Below are 23,091 nucleotides of genomic sequence, written 5' to 3'. Positions count from 1 at the left end.
AGAATACATTCCTAATTACGTCATCATAAAATATCACCGCTACTGCTTCCTTTAATTATTAAAGGTTAATGGCGGGTAATATCTCACTAAAATTCTTGATGACCTTGCTGTAAAAGTCATATAATCATTTAATACCTATAAGGGCAAATTTTTTAAATGCTGAATGTTTCTTCTTTGTGAGGAATGCTGTCATTATAAAGGAATAAAAAAAAAACTCTAAGAAAATGAAACCATGTAAATGAAACCTCAGTAAGGATAAAATTGTAAGCCTCTAGAATTCATATAAAACTTTACATTTTTTGACTTATTTTGTTCTCCTAACATGTGACTGAAATAATCAAATCTAAAATTGAGGAAGGCCTTATTTCCCCCAAAATATTAAAAAGCAATTTTATATAGGAAATTTAATTACTGCATTGAAGGATGATAGGGAAAAAAACCCCTACAATTTATTTCCCAGTAGAGTGTCCCAGGGGGTGTATTTTGTGATTTATATAATTTTTTTAAATTTATTTAATTATTTTTCAAGTACAGTTTTCTATTACTCCCATCCCATCCACTCCCCGTGCCCCCCTCCCTCCCATTTCCACCCTTCTCAGTTGTTGTCCATGTATCCTTTATATATATATAATTATTTAACTTCATGCCAACCAGATACAGCAGGTACAATTATTATCATGACACGTGAAAGAAAATGAGAGCCAAATAATTTAAATGCCTTGTCCAATGTACACACTCAACAGAAGGCAAGATTGCATCTGAACCCAAATCCATGTGCCTGCAAATTCTTTCCACTATGCCACAGTGAAAGAGATGTCTTAAAAAAATAACTCAGTTGATTGCCAGGTAAATAACAGCAAATATTTGGAAATGATGTAACTTGGGTGAGAACCATAGCTCTTTATTGTTAGACTGCGGATCAATACTGTGAAACACTATAACTTCAAATCAAGAAAATACAAGGTCAAACTGTAAGATTAAGAGTGAAAACAAAACTACAGCATAATTATTTATAGGTAATATGTGTCAAAAGACCTTCATAATTAAGATATGGAGTTTTCTCATTCTATCCAAGGATGTTTTTATTCCATGGCTGTGCTCGGGTAGTCTCTAAATGTAGTGGCTAACATTCTTTCCCTCCTGGTAACTGTTTACAATTCCTCCCAACAAGACATGGAGTCACTTCTCCCATTTCTCCTCTCCTTAAACTTGGGCTGGAAGGAATCTCGTGACCTGCTTTGAATCATGCCACACACTGTGAGTGGTACTACGCCAGTGCAGAGCCAGCCTTTCAAACACAAACATTAGCCTTTAGGACGCCTACAACCTTCTGCTTTCACTCTCCTGAGATCTATCCTCCACACAAGAAGCTTGGGACTACGAATGACAGGAGGCCTGTGGAGAAAGGCCCTGGAGGAGGAAGAGGTCACCTCAGACTTGCCACCCCCAGCCCCAGCTGAGTGCTGTGAGAGCAGGGAAGGGCCGTCCTGCCGAGTACTGTCCAAAATGCAGAGCCATGAGCAAATAAGTGGTTGTGTTTTCAGTTAGTACACATTTGGGGTGACCTGTATCCACCAATAGAGAAATAAAACAGTGGTTAATGAAATCAGTTGTTTTAGGTCACTGCTTCAATTAGTTTGTACTGTTTTATTCAAAGCTATCTCCTCATGTAGCATCTAGTACCTAGGAACTAAACTTTCTCAGAACTGTCAGAGAAGAAATAAATTAGGATTACTGATTTTCTAAAACCATATATATATATTTTTCTAAAACCATATATATGTGTGTGTATATATATATACATACACACACACATATGTGGTTTTCTACATATACATGCACACATGTGCACACATAATCTCTCTGGTGTAAATGAAGCACAGCAAACACACATCCAAAATGAAAAAAAAAAGACTTTCTGTTGAAGTTTTCACTCTGAAGAAGCTTTTAAGCTTTAAACATTCGTGAAAATAATGTATTTTTGGGATAAAAAGAAAAGATACATGTTCTGAATAAACTTGTAGTGCTCCAGGTAATTGGATTGCAAAAAACAAAAACAAGCATTAATAAAAACCGTTAGTTTAAACCTATTACACTCTTAGTAAAATCTATCTCAGTTACCCAATAACTGTCTGCTATAAAGTGACTTTTGAGAGAAAACTGATGTGTTTGTCACTCCTAGCCCCACTGAAACCTTTCCACATTACACTTCGGGTGCACACTCAGAACTATTAGATTGGAAGTTTTAAGGCCTAGCCCCTTTCTCCTCAAACGTAGGCCTGTGAAGAGGCAGTAAAATTATTAACGTAAATTCCAGATAGGAAATGAGTCTGGAGAGGGGAAAAAATAACCTTCAACCCAATCCATTCTGAGGTTAGTGGCAGTATTTTGTTTTTTTTTTTTTTTTGAAAAGCTAATGACAGGTTGGGCTGTGGCCTGCTGCTACTCCGTTCTGTCTCCGCGTCCAAACCCCAGGGTGATGCCTTCCTTTCCCATGACCTCTTGCCAGACTTCTGCTTTCTTTCCCCACAGGCTTGGTTTCCCCCTCTTTGAAGATTCTGTTTTATAAAATCAGTGCCTCATTCTTGCCTATTTAGAGTGCTCTTTGGAGACCACCATTAGCAGTCAATTGACGGAAACTGGGTAGAGGGAGTCCATTCAGATTTTCCTCATATGTATAAGTATTTGTTTATAATCGACTTCTAATTCACACATGCATTCACCAACCAGGCCCTTTCTCATATGCCAATATTAAATCTCTCGTGGTTACTGCTGATTGTTAGCTGTCCATGGTTCCTCCTTTCCATCCTTTGTCCCCCAATGGTTCCAGTTCCCTATTCCCTTCACTAAAGTAGGAGAGGATCGAAAAAAGCGACCAGATAGGGGGAGATTGAGGAGTATGGGAAGAGTTCACAGACTCTTTTCTCACCATTTTATTGTCCACCAGAAGACCACCACTGGGAAAGGAAAAAAATCTAGTGTACTTGGAGGGAGAATACACTAGAACAAAAGCATGCACTTCCAGATGTGAGAGTGTCCCCTTTCAATCACCAGGGAAAAATGGGGTATAAGTAGAATGATAAGATCTACATTTAGACACAGTGAGAAAAAGAAAGGTTATGCAGTGGCTTCTAAAAATAGATTACAACAGCGAAAGAGAGTGTGCCAGTCACAGAAAAACAGGGTCAAGGCATTAAAGGCAGACCCAGACCAGGAGTCACTGCCACTGTGATCCCTTCTGGGGCTGGTCCAGGGCCCAGCCCAGGACTCAGCCTCCACAAACAATAACAACCAGACTCTCAAGATTTAGTGCTGTCCTTACAAGAGACTGTTTTCACTCAGGGCCCTCATTAATCTTGTGCATTTGCCCTGGGTCTAATCACGTGGCAAGCTAAGGTTAAGAGTCTGTTCTTAGGGAGCTAACGGCTTACTTGTGAGGTAAACTCACTCATCCATGACACTGAGCTATCAAGAGGGCAGTGAAAGAAATAATTTAGGAAATTGTGCCCTGGAAGTTTCACATTATGCATGTGTGAACGTGTCTCCCAGCTTCAAAGTTACCTACTTGGGAAAAAAGTTCCCTCTATCTTTCCAGACGTAAAAAAGAATTGCATTCCTCCCTCTCTCCCTCCCTCCCTCCCTTCCTGTTTTTAAGAGATCTTATTTTTGCCAATTTTAATGGGAGTTTTGAGATAAAAGATTTAGGGTGGAATTGTTTTAACATTGACTTGCTTCTTCAGTAACTGCTTTGAAACTGAATTGTTTTGTACAATTATTCCAAATGTGGAATAATTCCCTGAAAACACTGCAGAACGGATGAACTAAAATACTATTTCTCTGTTCTCCTAAGAACACAGTGGTCATGCAGAATACACTAAAGGAAAGGGTGAGGGGAGACAAGACAGGGTGCAGAAGGAACATTCTGAACAGTAACAATGACAGTAGATCAGAGTAATGAGTCACAGTCACATGATGTGTGTCTAACCATGTCCACACGAGAGCCACACTTTTGCATGTAGCTCTTTCCTCTGCCTGGAATACTCCTCCAGTAGATCTTTCGCAAAGAAGCCTCTTTCTCTTTCAGGAAACCCCTTAAATGCTACCTCCTACGGGGGGTGCCATCCTTGAGTGTTCCATCTAAAGTGGCTTCCAAGCACATTTGATCACTTCGCTTTGTTTTAACTTCACCTAAGCAACATTACCACTTGACATCTCTTTATTGGTTTTACTCACTGCCACTCTACTTCCCAATCAAAACATGAGCTCTATAAGAGCAGGAATCTTATTCTTCCTTTTCACCGAGTCCCCATGAGCCATAAGAATGTCTGACAGAGATTAGATATTTTATAAAATAACTTGAAGTCAGTGAATAACTACATGGAAGAATGCTTTCACAAGACTGCCTATCCTGCAGCATAAATTTTATGAGTTATTAGTATGAAAAACCTACAGGGAGAAGAAAGGGAAGTGCCACACTATAGATGAAACCATAAGAACCAGGAGCTCTGTTTATTGTAGACTGGTACGCCGGTGCCTGCATGTCAAGTCCAGTGTGATTCACCAGGACTTTCCTCGCACAGATGATAAGACTCGAGCTCCAGCAACCACAAACAGTAACACTAGCAAAGTCAGTGATTTCCTCAAACAAAATAACTTCCGGAAGTACACCTATTCCTGTGCCTGAATTCAGACGTCATGTCAACAGTCTAGAAAGATAAATAAATCATTCTGGGTAATCAGAGTGCGTGCTTGTCCCAAGTGTGGGAAAACTACACTTAGGGAGAGAATGTTTGTTCCTGCCTGGCCTTCCACACAACCCCAGCAATTTATCTCATCTCAGTGGTTTATGAGCTTTGTTTATCTCACTGAGGTCCGTTTCTCTGTCCCAAAAGTTTCTTTAGAACAGCAGAGCTTCTCACTTTCACAGAGTGGGAACTGCTCTCAGGCCTGTGCTCGAGGCTGGATTCTGCAGGTGCAGGCCTCCGGCATTCCTGGACAGCATCTCTGGGAAGCCCGCCCTTCCCCGAGAGCAGGAAACAGGCTACAGGGACTTTTCACAGTTATGGTGAATGCTTGTAATTTTTAATGAACCTACCCAGTGACATATCCTTACAGCTATTTTCACAAAGAAACCAGACCCTTTTTACAAAAACGGAAATATTTTAGGAGATCCTTAGCAAAAGAAAAAAATGTATTAAAAAACTGTCCTGCTTCTTCTGGAATATCTGTTTCCTTGGGTTTCCAAACCTTCTCAAAAGCCTAAAAGGCTTATTGGGATAACAGAGCATAATTTATCATTAGCAATATTCTCCACATTAAATAAAATGCACTGTATAATAAAAGGAACAATAAACAGCATACGGAATAGAGTCATTTGTTCCTCTTTTGAGATCCCAATGAAGAGTAGTGCCTAGAGAGGAACATATTGCCACGATCTGGAAAAACGAAAACTCACCTCTCTTGGAGGCACCTCCCTTTTTGTGGCATAGACCTGAAATCCTGTCTATACCTGCACCCCAGCTGTGACATTTTGACCAGTGACTTTGATTCTTTAAGGCTTAATGTCTCCATTTGTAAAACAAGAACAAGGATAACCACCTCCCAAAGTTATAGTAAGTTTTTGATGACAGAACACATTCCTTAGTACACCAATAATTAACACTTGTATTTATCATTACTATCATCATTGAAATATTATTGTCAATATTCATGCCAACATTGAAAGACATTTGTCTTACTGGTTGTGTCGGTGACTTTTATGTGTCAACTTGACGGGGCTAAGGGGTGTCCAGGAGAGAGGAGCATTTGAATCAGTAGACTGAATGTTTCCTGTTCTCTGGCCATACAATACAGACAAACAATGTGGGTAAACAATCAAGACTAATCACTAGTCTCCAGAATACTGCCTGTAAGTACTGAGTTGCTAGGCTACACTGGAGTAAAGAAAGGAAGGAAATATAAAGATTCTGTGTGCTGTATGCGGCAGAACAAAATATCCACAAGTAAATGGATGCTCAAAAGCAAGGAAATTATTTGTTTTCCTGAATAAAGTCTTATTGTAATCAATATTTATATTTTAAAAATAGATAGAGTTAAAGTATTTCAGCATAGCCAAACAGCCAGTGCCAGAGTACTGACAAACCCAGAACAGTAAACAGACATTTTATGGGGAATTAACATCGGAAAGACCACTTGTACTTTTGCCAAGTGGTCTTAGAAATGACTTAGAAAAAAGCAAGTGGAAAAAAAGAAACTTCTCATTTATCTGCTATCATAATAAACTCAATAAAACATGTAACTTTATCACTAAAATGTAGAAAGAATATAGTCAAAAATAATTGAAAAGGAAAATTTTTTTCTTATTCTATAGTCAGCTGAAAACATCCTTAAAGATGAGTACTTACCCATGGATATGACTTGGAGAACCATCTACACAATATTTAAGATAGCCCATAAGCATCTTATTTCATTAATTTATTGAAAAAAACCTTTAGATATTTGTCACTATAGTTTCGTTGGTTTGTATGTTTTTATAATTTTTAATGAATGAGTTTTTATTTTGTAAATGAAAAAATTAATATAAAGGTACAGCCAACAATCAAAACACCAAGATTTATTCTCTTGAGCTTTACTCTCTGAGGCTGCCACTTCTGTATCCAGTCTCCAAATCTTCCCACTTCAGTTCTGCCCCAAATGTCAAGGCACTTGGGCTTTCGGCTTAGATGGAGTAACAAGAACTGAATTTATCCTTCTGTCTGAGACAACTAAAACCCTGAAACAAACAAAACCAAAACAAGATACAATGGTTTTCAATATCCTGAACTCAAGCAATAAGGGCAGTCACCCTGAGAGATGGAAAGGAGATGATATGAGGCTGACAGTTGGCCAAGTTTGTTGCCTTGAGAGAGTTTCTAGGCAACAGCACCAGGAGGGAAAGCCCTGGAGGAGCCGGATGGACCACCGGACTTGAGGAGACAGATCTGAGATTCTAAGAAGGCAGCTAAAGTTTTCAGGCCGGAGTACTAGCGGAAGGAGGGCTACACAGAGACAGGGCTCTGAAAAGCTATCAAGGGTTTCCGCTAAGAATTCAGCAGCATACCAGTCACTACAGATATGCAAAGGAACAGCCCAAGACAAGAAAAAAATCACTTGAACAGCCTAGAGGCAACAGTGACCAGCACACCCACAGGCTAGCAGTAGTGCCTGCTGTCACCATTATTCAGGCTAGAAAACCTCCTAATGTAAATATCATGGGGAAGGGGGCTCAGGGTGGTGCTGTGTCAGTGCTGGAAAAGAAATAGCCCAAAATTAAATGCTGATCTAGTCCTGCTAAACAAATATAAAAGCAATATCTGAAAAAAATAAAAGTGTTCACATGTAACTTCACTATATCCCAGAATAAAGCACATTTTGTTGAAATGAAAAAATGTCCAGCACCCACAGTCAAAATTCACAATGACTAGCTTCAAGTAAAAATTAGCAGGCATACAAAAAAAAATACATGACCCACAGAAAAATCCAACCAGTTGAAAGTGACACAGCACTGAAATAGATATAACTAGCAGATAAGAGATTAAGAGAGTCATTAAAACTATAAAATATAAAAGATATAAAAAAGATAGAAATTAACCTGATAGAGGTGAAAATTACAATGTATGAGATGAAAAATACAGTGGATTGAATAAATGGCAGAGTAGACAATATAAAAGAGAGATTAATAAGTCAGAGTGAAGAGCAATAGAAACTATCCAAAAGGAAACAGAGAGAAAGAATAGATACTACTACTAATAAAACACCAGTGAGCTGTGGAGTGACTTCAGCAGTTCCATACACGTGTAACTGGAATCCCTAAAGGAGGCAGGAGCGGGTAGAATAATATGTACAGGAAACTATCCAAATCGGATGAGATCTGTGAACTTCAAGTACAAACCATAGGAAGAAAACTACACTGAAATATATCGTAATCAAAGTACTCAAAACAGATGATAAGAGAAAAAATATTTTATGAACCCAGGGTAAAAAGATATGGTGTAGAGAGTAACTAAGATAAAAATTAAAGCAGGTATCTCACTGAAAATAGTATTAACAAGAAGATAGTGGATCTTGTTTACATTTGGAGAAAAGAGGACACCAAGGTGACATCGGTACAGAGTCGATGGATGTTACATAGATGATAAGGCAATTATATGAACGATCTTTTTTCAAATAAATTGGACAATGTAAAGGATGAAGGAAATGAAAGAGTTCTTTGAAACACTATCAAAGTGTACTTAAAAAGAAATAAGTAACCTCAATAATTTCATACCTATTACATAAAATGAATATTTAGTTTAAAATATTCACACAAAGAATACTATGGGCCAAAATGGCTTCACTTCAGAATACTATCAAACATTTGGAGAAAATGTAATGTTAATTCCACACGACTCCTCCAGAAAAATGCGGAGGAAGTAGTACTATCTAACTCCTTCCATGAGGCCGGGGTTACCTTGATACTAGAACCTGACAAAGATAATACAAGAAAACTACAGATTAATATTCCTTATGAACATAAATATAAAAATTCTAAATAATACTTCATTCAGCAAATCAAACAATATATAAAAACATCACATCATGATCAAGTAGCATTTATCCCAAAATGCTCAAATAGTTTAGCATTTGTCAATCAACTGATATAATTCTCCACATTAGGAAAAACAAACTAAAAAAATAAAAAGACCAATAACACTTTAAAGATATGTCAATAGTAGTTCCATACTGAGAATCTACACACAATATACAAAACTTTGAGTTATTGCAGAATCAAACTTTTAAATGCCTTTGGAGGGAACATATTGGCAGAACTTTAAGAAGATATGGTTGGGAAAAAAAACCCAACACTGCATTATAAGTATCATGAATTCTGCTTTCAGACCTTTTCCAAGACAAAGGATAAAAAAGAAATCAAAACAAGCAATACCTGGAATCAGCATTCTTTAGGAGATTAGATTTTCTGCTCTCATCATTATGAGAATGAGACAAACTTAAAAGATAAATATGTCAGAGAGTGTGGCTCTGCATAACCCCTAACAATCACTGTATTGGCCAGCTGCTGAACATCTATCTCACTGTGGTTGCTACTGGGCAAAGTGGTGAGGGCTGAGCAAATTTTGGAATGGTCCCTGAAGGTGCACTAGAGCTTTTGAAGCAGAGGGAGGTACCATTGAGAAGCTCCTACCCATGGTTAATTACTAACCAGTAGGCAAATATTTCAATATTTTAAAAACTAGCACAACTGTACTGGTGTGAGCTGGCTGAATATCAGCCCTATGGACATAAAAGTGAAGACATGAAAACACATACACATGAAACAACTGAGAACGACACCCCAGTCTGCTAGCATCACCTGATCTAAGAAATAACTCCATCACAAAGTCAGGAGGAGAAGCACACCAGGAGACAGGCGATCAGAGTTCTTGCCTCAGCTCGGACCAACCAGGAGCTGAGTAATCGTCAAGCTAGTCAATGTCTCTGAGCTTCAATGTAAAATTAGGTGAAGAACAGAGGAAAACAAAGAAAAGAAGGATGGGGAACTACAAAGTAAGTAGAAAAGTAAGAGGCAGACAGGTCACGGAATGAAGATGCAAGGTCGAAAGCTATGGATCTAAGGCATGACAAGGACCTTTCCAGAAGGGGAGGTGCCCACCAGCACTCTGGGGACACATACACCAGACACCCTGAGCTGAAACCTTTGCTTTATTAACACTGTAAGCCTACGCTGCAAACTGCTTCTTGCTGTGCAGCTTAGCGCCTTTCCACTTCACAAGGGATGGACTTTGGAAGCTAGGCTTTGATTCCCAAATACTTCCTTGAGCTGCCTTTTAAAGATTTTTTTAAATCTTTAAATAAAATGAAATTTTTGGACACTCCTCATACCCCTCCCCAAAACAATGCACTTTTGGTAAAGCTTACTTTACCACATTATAAAAAGACTGTTTGCTTGATAAGAATAGGATTTGGAAAACATTTTCAATTAAAGAATAATTTAAGATAGAAGTCATAATATGCATTCCTATTGCCACACACTTACATTTCATCAGGTCAAAGAACCTCTGATTCTTCCTTCCTGAAGCAAAATATCCTGAACAAAAAATAAAAGGAAGGGTGAAGAGAACAACTATTTAAAAAATTATTTTCCTTGCAACCTTATGGTATGTTCTATGGCTCTATTAGTACACAGTTGAAAATGAGATTTTAAGAAGTAAACTAATTTGAAGGAAGACAGAAAATTGTGTGTGTGTGTGATTGTCACACTCAGAAACGTTCTTTCTCAAAACAAAGAACTACAGGTTCTTAGACGCAGAGTTTTGGAGACCAGGTCTCAGGGCTGACGTCAGAACCGAAAGCTCCAAGAGGACAGCCCGTCTCTAGTACAATTTTCTTTCTTCACTGTCAGCATTGCCTAATGCCATATCATTTTTTAAGAGAATGAATTTGAAGAAACGTTGTTTTTCTTTCTCAGCAACAAATGGATGCAGTACTTTCAACCCAAAATGTTATGTATGTACAATAATTCACCAACAGAGTGCAGAAACTAAATTATACGCCACTGTTCCAAAAGAACTATTCTTAGGTTATGATTTAACATTGAGAGAAACAGAAATCCCACCAAAATGTGTAAAGAAAAATGTTGAATTAAAAATTAAAATAAAAATAAAATCCTTTTTAGTGTCCATTTTTCTACTCTTGTCTTAATTAACATGAATTCACTTCACTATTTGCCTATCTTAAAACACGCTATAATTCTAATTACAAAGAGCTACTTTTAAGATTTGGGGGGAAATGATTAATTTAGTCAATATGTGAAGGTTTTCCCCTTAAAACTACATATAAAACATAAGAAAGTATAGCTTCCAAAGAGCTACAATCATATCACTCTTTCCAACATTTAGTTTACTGTGTGGAATCTTATCGCTAACCACATTATACGTCTTAATATTTCCTGATGAAGAGGTGGGCACAAAAAGGAAGTAAGCTAACATTTAAATATAATGCAAGTGTAATTAAGCAAACAGTGTCTTCTGAAGGGAAAAATGAAAACAGCAGATTTATAGCATTTCATGTGGTAGAAGCAACTTCTGAAGCAAGGGCCGTTTCCAAAGGTTGAGAGGTGAAGACGGAGGGTGTCACTAAGCAGCTAGTGAGTCTCAGAGAGGCACCGCCGTGCCTAATTATTTTCTTCTATGCTTCTGTCCATAAGCATTACACTTTTCACTTTTCTATGAAAAAAGACCCCTAGTTAATGAGAACCATAAAGATTCCTTAATCAGCTTATATTGTGAAAGAGTATTAAGGTCTCCACTTTCACGACGGGCACATGAAATACACACTTTTATAATATACGACTAGCACAGGAACTTACCTCTCTCTCCCCTTGAACCACCTGCAAATTTTAATAGTCATGTATCGCCAGGGTACCAGAAACTCATAAAAGTTTAACCTGCTAATTAACAAGTAGGTGAAGTTCCAGCCCTGCACCATAATGTGTTTGCTTCCAAGGCACAGTCAGCAAAACCTAGAAAATATTCCCTTGATTTTTTTTCCCAATGCAACTATATTCCAGGCCTGATTCCTTACCAAAGTCACCAAGAAGAAAAAGCACACAGCTACATTGGAAAAGCCATGTCCATATGGTGGGTATAAAGTTAGGGAAAATGTGGGAAGTAAAAAATTTGATTATCTACAAAACGCTGCTACCTGAAGGATTTTATTTGGACCAGGTCGCTCTTGTTGCAAATTCAATCTGCACCTTTCCTGGCATTGTTACACCACAGGTCTGTGCCAGAGGCTGCTGCAGACATTATTACATATTTATTAGGATGATTTGTTCTTATGTGAATATCCCAGCCACCACCCCAGATGTGGGTGTACAAAATACAGACATCTAAAGAGAGTGCCCTGAGAAAGAAAAAGCCTCCCCATTCTTTCCTGTAACAATGCTGATGGCTACTGACTACATTCCGATAAGATGACATCAGGCCACGTGAATCTCAAAACAACGACCCATTAGCGTCAAGGGCCTTGGTCTCAGTCCCAGCCCAGCTCGTCTACTAGGAATTACTACCATGTTAAGAAATGGGTTCTTTTTCTGAACTTACAACACCAGGAAGAGCTATTTTCTTTTTCTACTGTTTTATTTATGTAAACTAGCGAGGGTAATTAAAAGATCTATGCCAGAAAGCTAGTGGAGGTATTACAAGATGTCTGATTTTTTTTTTGAGGCTGAGAGAATATCTGCATGTGTAAAAGGCAATGGAGGGACACAAGTTAGGAACGGTTCACTCATTCACCCTTATTTCACCAAGCTCCTTCTACATCTCAAGAACTAGGACTGCAAATGGAGTGATAAAAAGAAGACAGCACATCCCGCCCTCATGGACCTGATGAACTACTGACAAGAAACCACGAGACTGGTTCTCAATGTTTCCTGATTTTAATAGAATTCATTTTTTGCTAGCATCAAATACACAAACTAATAATAATAGTAATTCGTATCTGAGTACCAACTTTGTGCCAAGTACAACTGGACTAAGCATTCTATATACTTCATCTAATTTAAGCCTCCCAATAATTCCATGATGTAAGTACTATGCAGGTATGGAGTGAAGTAACTTGACCATGGACACACAACTGAGTATGTTCAGAACTACAACCCACTTCTGCTATAGCCCAGAAGTATTTGTTCTTGAGACTTCGTTATCTCTATCTGAAAAATAGTTTAGGATCCAATCTTAGAAAATCCCTATCTATCCAAATAAAGAAATTTGTTACCGACCTCATATATCTCAACAAAAGGATACACAATCAGATTTCTTTAAGATTTTATTTATTCATTTTTAGAGAGGGGAAGAGATAGAGAAAGAGAGGGAGAGAAATATCAATGTAGGGCTGTCTCTCACAGCACACCCCCTACCGGGGACCTGGACCACGACCCACGCACGTGTCCCGACTGGGAATCAAACTGGCTGCCCTTTGGTTTGCAGGCAGGCACTCAATCCATGGAGCCACACCGGCCAGGGTCAGATTTCTTTTAACAGCTGAGGACAGTAGCAGCCTTTTCCTTAACCATCTCCAGAGCACAGCCCTGACTTCTACAAACCAGTTTTGCCAGATTTACTATTGTTCTATGGAGATCATGCATCCTGGTAAGCTAACACTTAACTCATAAATGCTTTGTAGTTTCCAGAATTTGAATAGCATGTAATTTACTAAGAGCCTAGACACATTGTACCAGGAACTGTGTGAGCCACGGGGCTATATTTTTCCTTAAAAATCTTACTCCCTGAACTGACCAATCACAGAAGGCTGAGCACTGAATCTGAATATCCCTCTCCAGTAGACTGTTCATTTTTAGATTCTTCCTTTGCCTGAACAACATCACCCTAACTTTTTCAGTTGCTTGAGACCTAATAGTAGAATCAACAAAAAAGGAATATTTTATTATACAGCATTATTTGTCCCTGGTAAACCAGGGATACCTGCAGGGTATGTTCAAAGAGCACTCTCCTGTGGCAAAGAAGAAAAAACTTTTGCTCATAAAATAAATGATCAAACAGAACTCGGAGGTTATCCTAGAAATAGAGCAAAGAAATCAATATATAGGTCAATAAAACCTGAAGATTAGGAGAGTTGAGCCTCCTCTAACACACTGAGTGGGAAAAGAGAGCTAGAATGAAAGAATCAGATCTTGGAATTTGGGAGATTTAGAAAGAAATACATACTATGATGAGAGATGTCAGTAAGAGCCTACCAAAGCTGGTCCTACATTTACAGATGTGCCTTTAATTGCTTACAGACATATAATTTATAGCTGTAAGACCATTTTTACGGCATGCAACCAAGGTGTTTCTTTGGATTCTCTGAAGAAAATACATTTATTATTTCTGGAATCCTATCTTGGGTGAATATTTTTAAATAATTTTTTATTTAATTCTTGAATAATTTTAAAAAATAATATTTATATGAAACTAGTCATTCATTGCTGTATTCTTAATAGCCAAAGAAGGCAATCAAGACAGAGATGAGGGAAGGGGGAGAAGGAGGGAGGGAGGGAGGGAATGGAGGGGAGCAGGACAGAGAAAGAGGGAGCAAAAACAAAGAACGTAAAACTCTAGCCATGAAAGAAATAGGCATCCCCCAAAAATTGCACATAAAGGTGTTTTAGCAACAATACTTGTCTTATAAAAATGTTTGAATGAAAGTACAACAATATTTTTGTTCACTATAGTCCAAATTATGGAAAGTCATACAACAGTGAAAATATTTAATGATTTATAAGCCATTTGGTCAAGAGAATAGCTGGATTATCAGTATTTGTTAGCAATGTTCATTCTAAAAACTTCAGGTAACAGAATTATTTTGCTTTTACATTTAAAACATATATTTACAACCAACAACAGTCTGAAAGTAGTTGTTTATGTGAGTTTCTTCATAAAGCTCAGAGCTAGGTGGAGGCCGGTCGTCCAGAGGTCTGGCAGGAGCACAGAAAGGGCCTCCCAGGTGACCACAGCTGACGTTGTGGAAACCAAGGGCAGCGAAGCTCTCCATAGGCACCAGGGCACAGTCTACCTCATGCTTGGCCTAAAAGTTGTTTTTCCTTTTCTTAATCGCTTTTGTGCTACAAGTTGAAGTGCCAGAGGTGAGGATGAGATTAAATTATTGCTGGTGTTTTAAGTACTTTAAAAGAAAAAAGTCCAGTGAAAGCATTCCAACACTATTGATTACACCTTATTTTTCTTTTCAGAGAAATATTTTCATCCCTGCAATGTAACTTTGTTCACATCCCAACCTCCATTACCTTCCTGCAGGGGTAGGGTGATCAGGCAAGCTGGATATCGAGTTTTGGATCTGGTAAACAAGAGTTTGTTCCCTATGGGGAAGGAAAGGAAGCAAAAATGATTCTTCCCACTACCCCATGGCTCACAGGTGCTTCAACACTGTCTGTGATGTATTTCCGCAAAAGCGAGTACGAAACAGGGATGGCTGTTGGGTTGGGGGTGGGGGGTGGATAGTGGGAGACAAACCTGTGGAGACACTGAAAAACAGTCTAGAACAGGAATAGATGATCAGAATCAAATTTGCCAACAGAACACCCAGAAAACAAGATTTAAATGTCTATGTGCTTAGGTAAGATTAGGTATATGAAATTAGCCTGCATTTGCGGTTTTGAGGAAGCATTGGGGAAAGTCTATCAGGGTCTCATCCCCAAATGAGTCTGTCCATGTATTTTGTGTTACTAAACACAGCTAGGACACGAAACCTAATGTAAGCATACAGAGAGGTAGGATTCATTCAATGTCAGTCTTCGCGTTATACCCCATCCTAGAAACAAGGGCTATAGTCCTGAATAGCTTGGACGTGGCCCTGCCCTTGTAGAGCTTACAGTCTGGCATATGTCACCAATATGCAACCTATTTACATTCTCCTTTTGACTTGATACTGCTTCTGAAGTCAGTAAAAATCGTTAAAATGATTTACTTTTGCCCTGGCTGGTACAGCTCAGTTGGGTGGGCATCATCCCACAAAGCGAAAGGTTGCTGGTTTGATTCCTGACCAGGACACATAAGGAAGGCACCCAATCGATGTTTCTCTCTCACACCAATGTTTCTCTCCCTGTCTTTCTCCCTCCCTTCCCCTCTCTCTAAAAATAACACATACATACATACATCTTTAATTTTTCTCATTTAAAAACATGTTAACTTTGTCCTTTCCAGGTAAATTATAAACCTCCTGAAGATAAAATTCTTACATTTTTTTCTGGCCATCAGTTTGTAGCTCAATAGATGTATGTTTCTGGTCATCAGTTTACAGCTCAACACCTCTCGGTGAAATAACTAGAAATGAACTATGCATATAACGTCACTGTGTCGCATGGCACCACATCCGTACTGTTACAGGAGCATGAGGTCAGAGCAGAACCACATACATCGCCTCTCCCTTGTTTCCTGATCTTGCTCCACTCTCCTTCTGTTTTCTCTGCCTTTTCCTTCCTCCAACTGACTACATTCCTACAGTCCTCAAGACTTTCATACATGTTTTCCCTCTCCCTGGAAGGTATCGCCCCTCCTTGATTAACCAAAATTTATGCTTCCTTTATTTAGCTGGAAGGCTACTTCACAGAAGCTTTCCCTGGCCTCCTTAGGACGGGCCAAGTTCAGTACCGTCATAGCAAGCTCTTCTTTTCCTTGCCAACACACGTGGTCTACCTTAATTTCACATTCTCTTCTGTAATTATTTGACTAACATATATCTTTGTCTGAAAACAAGAACTTTAAATACAAGAACTCTTGCTCTCCTGCTTGCCATTGGTGCACCAGCTCAGAGCCTGGGACATAGTAAGTACTCAATAAATGTTTATGAGTGAGGCCAACCCCCACAGTCATTTACTCATTCCGCTATTCACACACTCTTCATTTACTGACATGCATTTACTCATTATTTCATTTTGCCATTAAACTGTGACAAATACATACTGAACAATTACTGTGACAAGGCACTGCGCTAGACTCTGGGACTGCAACGGGCCCTGCTTTCAAAGGACACACAATCCAGAAGAAACATACAGGAAAAGAATGAGTGCATAGATGAATAAGTTTTTTGATAGAAAGAGATATGGAAGCACATGAAAAGAAATAGTGAGAAAACACCTGCCTGTTCTTCCTCCAACTAATAAATTATTTTTGACCAAATCATAAGACCACATACGCCATTCTAAAGTAACGATGATTGAACTGTAGGACTAACTGAATTTTGTTATTGTTTTTTGAACATGTTTCTATTTGAAATAAAATGGCAAATTAGCAATATCTTACTGTATAGCTCACTAAATTCATACACTTAACTGGGAAACTTAAGCCTGTATGTATACATAGTCAATATAAGTCCCTGCTCCAAATTTGTAAATAAAGAAATTTAGTATTCAACTTTCAAATCATGCAATCAGATGTACAGTAAGAAATGAAATGTAAACATATTTCCCTAAGCCACTAATTTGCTATCAAGGAAGGGACTTTAAGGACCAAGCTGACTCTGACTCATAGCTATGCAATTCTATGATTGTGTTTGCTTAAGCCACATGCTAGCGTTTTATATAATCACTCTGTTTAGAACATCAGATTTCCCATGGATTTTTTTTGTCTTGCCGTGATGCCCCACATTTTCTCTCTGAAGGTTAATATAATGTACATAGCACTTCGCTGAGTTTGTTCTTAGAAGAGGTGCCTAACCAATGAGGGAGAACATGAAAGCAACCTTTCATTCAACTGTCTTATGTCTGTTATACATGATACATATAAAATTCATCCCAACCATCAGCAATCCCAAATATTAGCCCGCCCCCCACCTTCAGATTCATTATTTGCATTGCCACAAAAGTCAGTTTTCTAAACCAACAATCTGATGCTCTCACATGTCTGAAAACTTCTGGTGGTAGTACTTCAACGCGTTCAAGATAAAAGTCATGTTCCTGGGCTTAGCAAACAGACCCCTCCTCGAACTAGCCCCTGTCTTCCACCTGTGAGCACCCCCCACTTGGGCCAATCTCGCATGTTATGCTTTGCTGATACTGAAATCGTCCAGTCATGCTCATCTCCACCTTCCCCAATCGTGCATTTTATGCTCTGCTGATACTGGAATGTCCACAGTTCCACTTACCACAATATCTCATGCTGTGGTTCCTTTGCTCAAGCTCTTTCCCCAGCCCAGAAGTTGCTCTGCTCTTGCCTAGTATTCCTAATCGATCTTTAAGATTTATTTCAAGGGTTCTTCTTCCAAGTGCCTCTTCTGAGCTCACTCTGTTTCTCAGAACAACTTAAGATGCCTGTATTGTTATATTTATTACATTACATTGATGCCATCTGCTGACCTGTCATACTTCTGGCTAGACTACAAGACCCTTGAGAACTGAAGAGCAAGCCAGTATGTCTTTTTTTTTTTTTTGCATTCTCCAATCCAAGTCAACCATGGTGTTTAACATGAGATCGGTGCTTAATAAATATTAGTCACTTTCTTTCCCAAAAAGATACTTATGGAATTTACCAAATAAATTGGTGGGAGATGAATGAGAAAAGTACACATATAGTCATAAATCAGGAAATAAATATAAGAAGTGCCACAAAGGATTGTAAGAATACAAGCTGGTAGGAGTTGAAAGAGGAAACAATAAATTGAGAAAAATCAAGAAAGCCTTTCTAAATGAAAGTTCTATTTGAACTGGGTCTTTCCAAATGAGCAAAAATCTTGATAGGAGAACATGGAAAGAAGGTCAGAGGAAACACCTGTACAAATAAATCCCACGAGCAGGTACTGACAGGTTGTGGACTGTGAGCAGCAATGTTGGCCAAGAGAAGTATAGGGCATTGAACGGTGTGAAATGAAAATAAAAAGGGGTTTAGAATAGAGCTTTGAGCACAGGATTCCTTGAAGGATCATGAATTTCACGAGTTTCGTTTTTAAGATGCAAGTTAAGGCAGAACCACTGCAGACTTGGGAGCATGGTTTGGGGAAGAGGGAAGAGCACTGTTACTGTCTCACTAATGCTGCTGAGCCATTACACGTATCTCCTGCCACCAGTCCTGCTCGGTCACTTTGTGTGGCTAAATGGGAGACACTAAGCTTTATCATGCAAAACACAAAGATCTCAGGTTAAAGAAGGTCCAGGAGAGCCAGGCTTCGGTGGGAGAACAGGGCCATGCCAGCCCCCAGCATTTCTGCTCCCACTCTTCTGCCCAACTACATCTCCAAACAAGGTGAACAACCGTAGGATCGTGCAAAGTGCAAAAGGGAAAAGGGACAATCAGTAGATGTGTAAAGAGGGAGGGGCTGTCCTTTGTTGGAGTGCCAATCCCTTCCACCGAGCACTGGGGCAGACCATGGGGTCATTTGGTTTCCTATCAGCCTGCAAGTTCACAACTGTCACCCTTTAAATAAATGCACACTACTTCATAAAACTCCAATCCCCCAGAGTTTTCAGAGAGCTACCCCCCAAAGGACTGAGAATAATGAAAGCTGGGGGAAAATATAGGAAGACTTATTTCCTCTAGAACAGCCACAAACAGCCTAAATATGATTAAGTTCAGATTTAAGAGTTTCCCATCATTTTCATGCCACAACTAAAGTTTCTCAGCCTAGCTTACGCAAATTGGACTGCTGTGTTTATTTAACATCTGATAGTTTAACCTAAACACTCATGCCCCACTCCATTAGGGAAAGAAAAACTAAGAGAAAAGTTACTTTTGCAAAACATAGACTTGATTTACGGGATACAATCCCTAGTTCTTGAAGGAGATGATCGTTGAAGGTCACCCTTCCTTTTCCAGGCCACGGGAATGATTGCTCTCATCACACCTCTAACTTGTCCCCTGCCATGCCTGTCCCTCAGAGCCCCAGTTCATGTCCACTCTGCTCGACTCAAGTAAGTCCATGTATCACTGGAAGCAGGCCCTCCACTGGAACAGTGTTTCCATGTCTCACTGGTCAGCCTCCTCTCCCATTCCAGAAACTGTTTACAACCTCTTCTCCACTCTCTTCAGGTTCCTATCCACGCCACTGTGACACCAGCTCACTGAATATCCCATGTCCAACTACGTCCCAAAGTTCAGAGGTCACCCGATGGGAGGGAACACTGCCGGCCCCAGGCTCCTAGAATAGTGCACTGGTCTGACACCTGTTTTTAACACTTGTGTTCCATCTTCGTAGTAGGATGTGCACTTCTCCCTGTCAATGACTATCCCAACCACTTCTGTTGAACAACAGGGTGCCAACCACCTTGTTTTTTATGTTTCTAACCTGATTATCCAAAACATTTCCTATGATGGCATGCCATACACCTTCACTTTGTTGTTGAATGGAATTTAAAAAGCAGAATTAAGTTCTTGGGATACATCTGCCAAATGCCTTGTTATTGTTTTCATCCTTCACCTTCCTCTACGACATGGCTCCAAACCAGCATATTACTTCTATCTAACGTCGGCATCTCCGAGCATCCATACTGGCCACTGAGATAAAAATAATCAAAGACAGACTCACCCATCACCTCTCCAAATCTCTGCAGTTTCAGATTCTTCCTTTGGACTCCAAGGGCAATAGGGCAATGTAAAGAAGCCCCAGGTGCCTCATACAAGATGGCAAAAAGGGGATTCGTGACCCCCTAAGCAACATGGCTGCTGTGCATCTTTGCAATTCCCCACCCTGAGGAAGTAGAGAAAGAAGTGTGATTTCAGGCTGCCCACTACGCAGGTGCCTAGGCACTGTCTCCAGCCTTGCTCCCAGCTTCTGTCCTGAAAGGTGACCTGTGAATGTCCTGGAGAGATAGAAGGGGTGTGTTGTTCCTCTCTGTCATACTCTGCAAGACACACAGTCTGCTGAACCTCTAGGGAAGAAGCCCGATTCTTCCCCGTGATTATGTTCTCCTGATGCTCCTTGGAGAAAACCTGCTGCTTGGGGAAGAGGAGCTTCAAGGAGCAGGACTGCACTATTTGAATGGCAGTTGCTTTCTGGGTTGCTATGATATGCCCTGCCTCGCTCACACTGACTACTATGAGGTTCCCTTGTCAACAAAACGAGGCACGAAAGCCGAGTTCACTGTGGTTTACACAGCGAGTGCCACTGGTATCAGACTGTTAAGTCTACATGTAGCTGAAATTTCCCATAGGCTTCAGTTTCTCCTTCTGTACCTTTTATATCTCAGAATTTCTTGTTGCAGTAGTAGAAATCTGGAAGAAAGAAGTGTCGCTTTGCTCTCCTCTTTCTGACACTGGGGATAACTCTCACCCTCGTACATGTGGTACAGAAGGGTGGGGCTCTCGGTTGCTCCATATTGTTTTACTCAGCACCACCTGATAAAAAGCTTATAGAAATTAGCTTTGCCACACACTGCTGACCTGCAGAGTCATTTTTCAGCTTCGTGAACAAGTCCAAAGGAGAGGAAATTATTTTTTAGTAACCAGGTACTAAAATCTGAAAGCTTTTTATAAGGGTTGCTCGCTCCTTTCCACTGAGACCAGGAGGCGAAGGAAAAGCAATGCAACCGCAATAACTTTGCCCATAGGCAGCTTTATTAAAATCTATACGGTGAAATTTTTAAACAGAATCAAATCATCATAAAATATGTTAGGTATTTATGGTAAATACAACTATTATTATACACCTTCCTCCTGTGACGCCACCCTTGGGAGAAAACGGTTTTGTGCGCTCCAAAAATGTGCTGTTGTAAGGTGCATTTGGGCTCCACCAGTGAAGGTCAAGTTGCATTTTCCATTATAAACCTGCTTCCAGGGGTTCATTACTTTGTCATAAAAATCTGCTTGGGGCTGAAATACGGCATGTAGAGTCTGGGCTCAGCAGCTCCTTCTTTAAGAAAAAACGTATCAGAATTGGCTAACCTCAGTGTAGTCACACTTAAATGATAAAGTTATGGCTGAAATGTATCTTTAAATGATCCAGCGGCTAACACAGCTCAACCACCAAGCTGAGCAAAGCATCACACCCACCATCTTTCGTCTTCCCACTTGTCAGATTGAAGGACTGATAAAGCCCTCTGCAGTGCTTCTAAGCAAGGGAGCTGGAAAACATTTTAAGTTGGTAAAAGACAAAAGAAAGAAAAGAGAAAAATAAACAAACTGAACTCTAAGGCAGTGTTTTACTTTTGGGGGTTTAAAGTAATACTTTTCCGAGAACAAAATCTTACTCTGTTTCATTAAACTTCACACTGAAAATGCCTTCTTGTCTATGCAGAAAATAAGAAGACATCCCATGGAACATGAGAAAGTACTGATAAAGTCCCTTATTAAATAATGCTCATCTGTTTTGAATGGTGCTCTGAGTTTTTGCCTAGTTTACAATGCTGCCTATTGCGGAAGGGCAGTATCTTGAAGCATGGTGGCAACCAGTCATAAGATCAAGGCACAAAAGAGATCTTTTAGGATCAGGGTTTAAATGTAAATTTTGCCACCAGTAATACAAATTTACTTTGGAAGAAATTTGGAATTTAACATTCTGTGTGATAACCTTGGACAATCACAATCTGGGTTTGTTTCCGATTTCTCGCCACGAAGATGATGGAGTTAGATTCATCGTTACTGGAATCCCTTCCAGGCCCTCACCCTTAGATGAAATATATACACAAGACTTGATTTGCAGGTCTTCTATGTTGTGACAGTTAAAATTACCTCATGGGAAGCTCCCCCTCTGGCTGTCCTGGTCGATCTAGTGCTATACATTGTGTCTATAATAATTGGGCACCTGGACTTTCTTGTCTGTTGCTCTCTGATGTAAACATCACTAGAACTAACTTTTTGTTACCACGCACTGGAGTGGAAATGCCACTGGTAATGTATTTCTGTACAGCAGAATGTTTAAAGATCACTTACATTTTAACCTTTCCATACACGACATGAATTTTTAGAAGCATATTGCATTTCTGAACGATGTGTGGCTTCGGGTTAACAGTGAGAGAGTTCTGCATTCTCAGACATTCATTAACACAGGGGGAGGCAAACCTAAAGTGTTCTCTGGAGGTGGCAGTGGTGAACTTTTCCTGATATGCAAATAAAGTGAATGACTCCCTGCCAAAACTGCACCTAGGGAATAATCTCTAGCTGATCATACTTGATGTGGAGCTTGGTAGATTTCAGACGGACACTTCCAGATGCCCTGGCTTGTGACTCAGTGCACTCTGAACTCAGAACACACTAGTATTTTACCAACAAGTTGCTTAGTTAACTTTTAGAGTGTCTACATAATTTTATTTTCTTGAGAAACCAAACTATACGGACATGATCATGCAATGGCCACTCTGTCCTGCCCTGTCCTCTTCCACATACCTTCACCCATTTGTCTCCTGTGCTTCTCATCTCCTCCTACTCATACCCATTATCCTTCTGAACCACTGACTTCCATTCACCCCAAATCTACTGTTGTTCCCTTCCTGTTCTACCCAAAGATAGGAAGCAGAAATTGTTTTTTTGCCAATATAGCATCAACTTCTTTCCTGAGCAAGGAAGGAGGGCCAGCATTGTAGGACAGGATAATAGCATCACCCCAAGCCCATTA

The 23,091-nt window shown here is 39.6% G+C and overlaps 1 protein-coding gene across 7 annotated transcripts in view; it reads right to left on the bottom strand.

Moving 5' to 3' along the window:
• The window catches only part of HDAC9 (histone deacetylase 9), an 835,653-nt gene that overhangs the window by 518,387 nt on the left and 294,175 nt on the right, over positions 1 to 23,091 (bottom strand). Inside the window, exon 1 of one of the 7 annotated variants that reach the window (XM_037056281.1) lies at positions 20,068 to 20,210. The exons of the other annotated variants lie outside the window; for them this stretch is intronic. Coding sequence (XP_036912176.1) covers positions 20,068 to 20,071 — 4 coding nt within the window. The 5' untranslated portion in view covers positions 20,072 to 20,210. Of the gene's footprint in view, positions 1 to 20,067; positions 20,211 to 23,091 lie in introns of those variants that run through there. 7 annotated transcript variants of the gene reach the window in all.

Source organism: Sturnira hondurensis, unplaced genomic scaffold, assembly GCF_014824575.4.
Source record: "Sturnira hondurensis isolate 20B ecotype Veracruz unplaced genomic scaffold, ASM1482457v3 Scaffold0008897, whole genome shotgun sequence".
Taxonomy (NCBI): Eukaryota; Metazoa; Chordata; class Mammalia; order Chiroptera; family Phyllostomidae; genus Sturnira; species Sturnira hondurensis.
The sequence above is the reverse complement of the archived record's forward strand: the minus strand, read 5'-3'. Positions and strand labels throughout refer to the sequence as shown.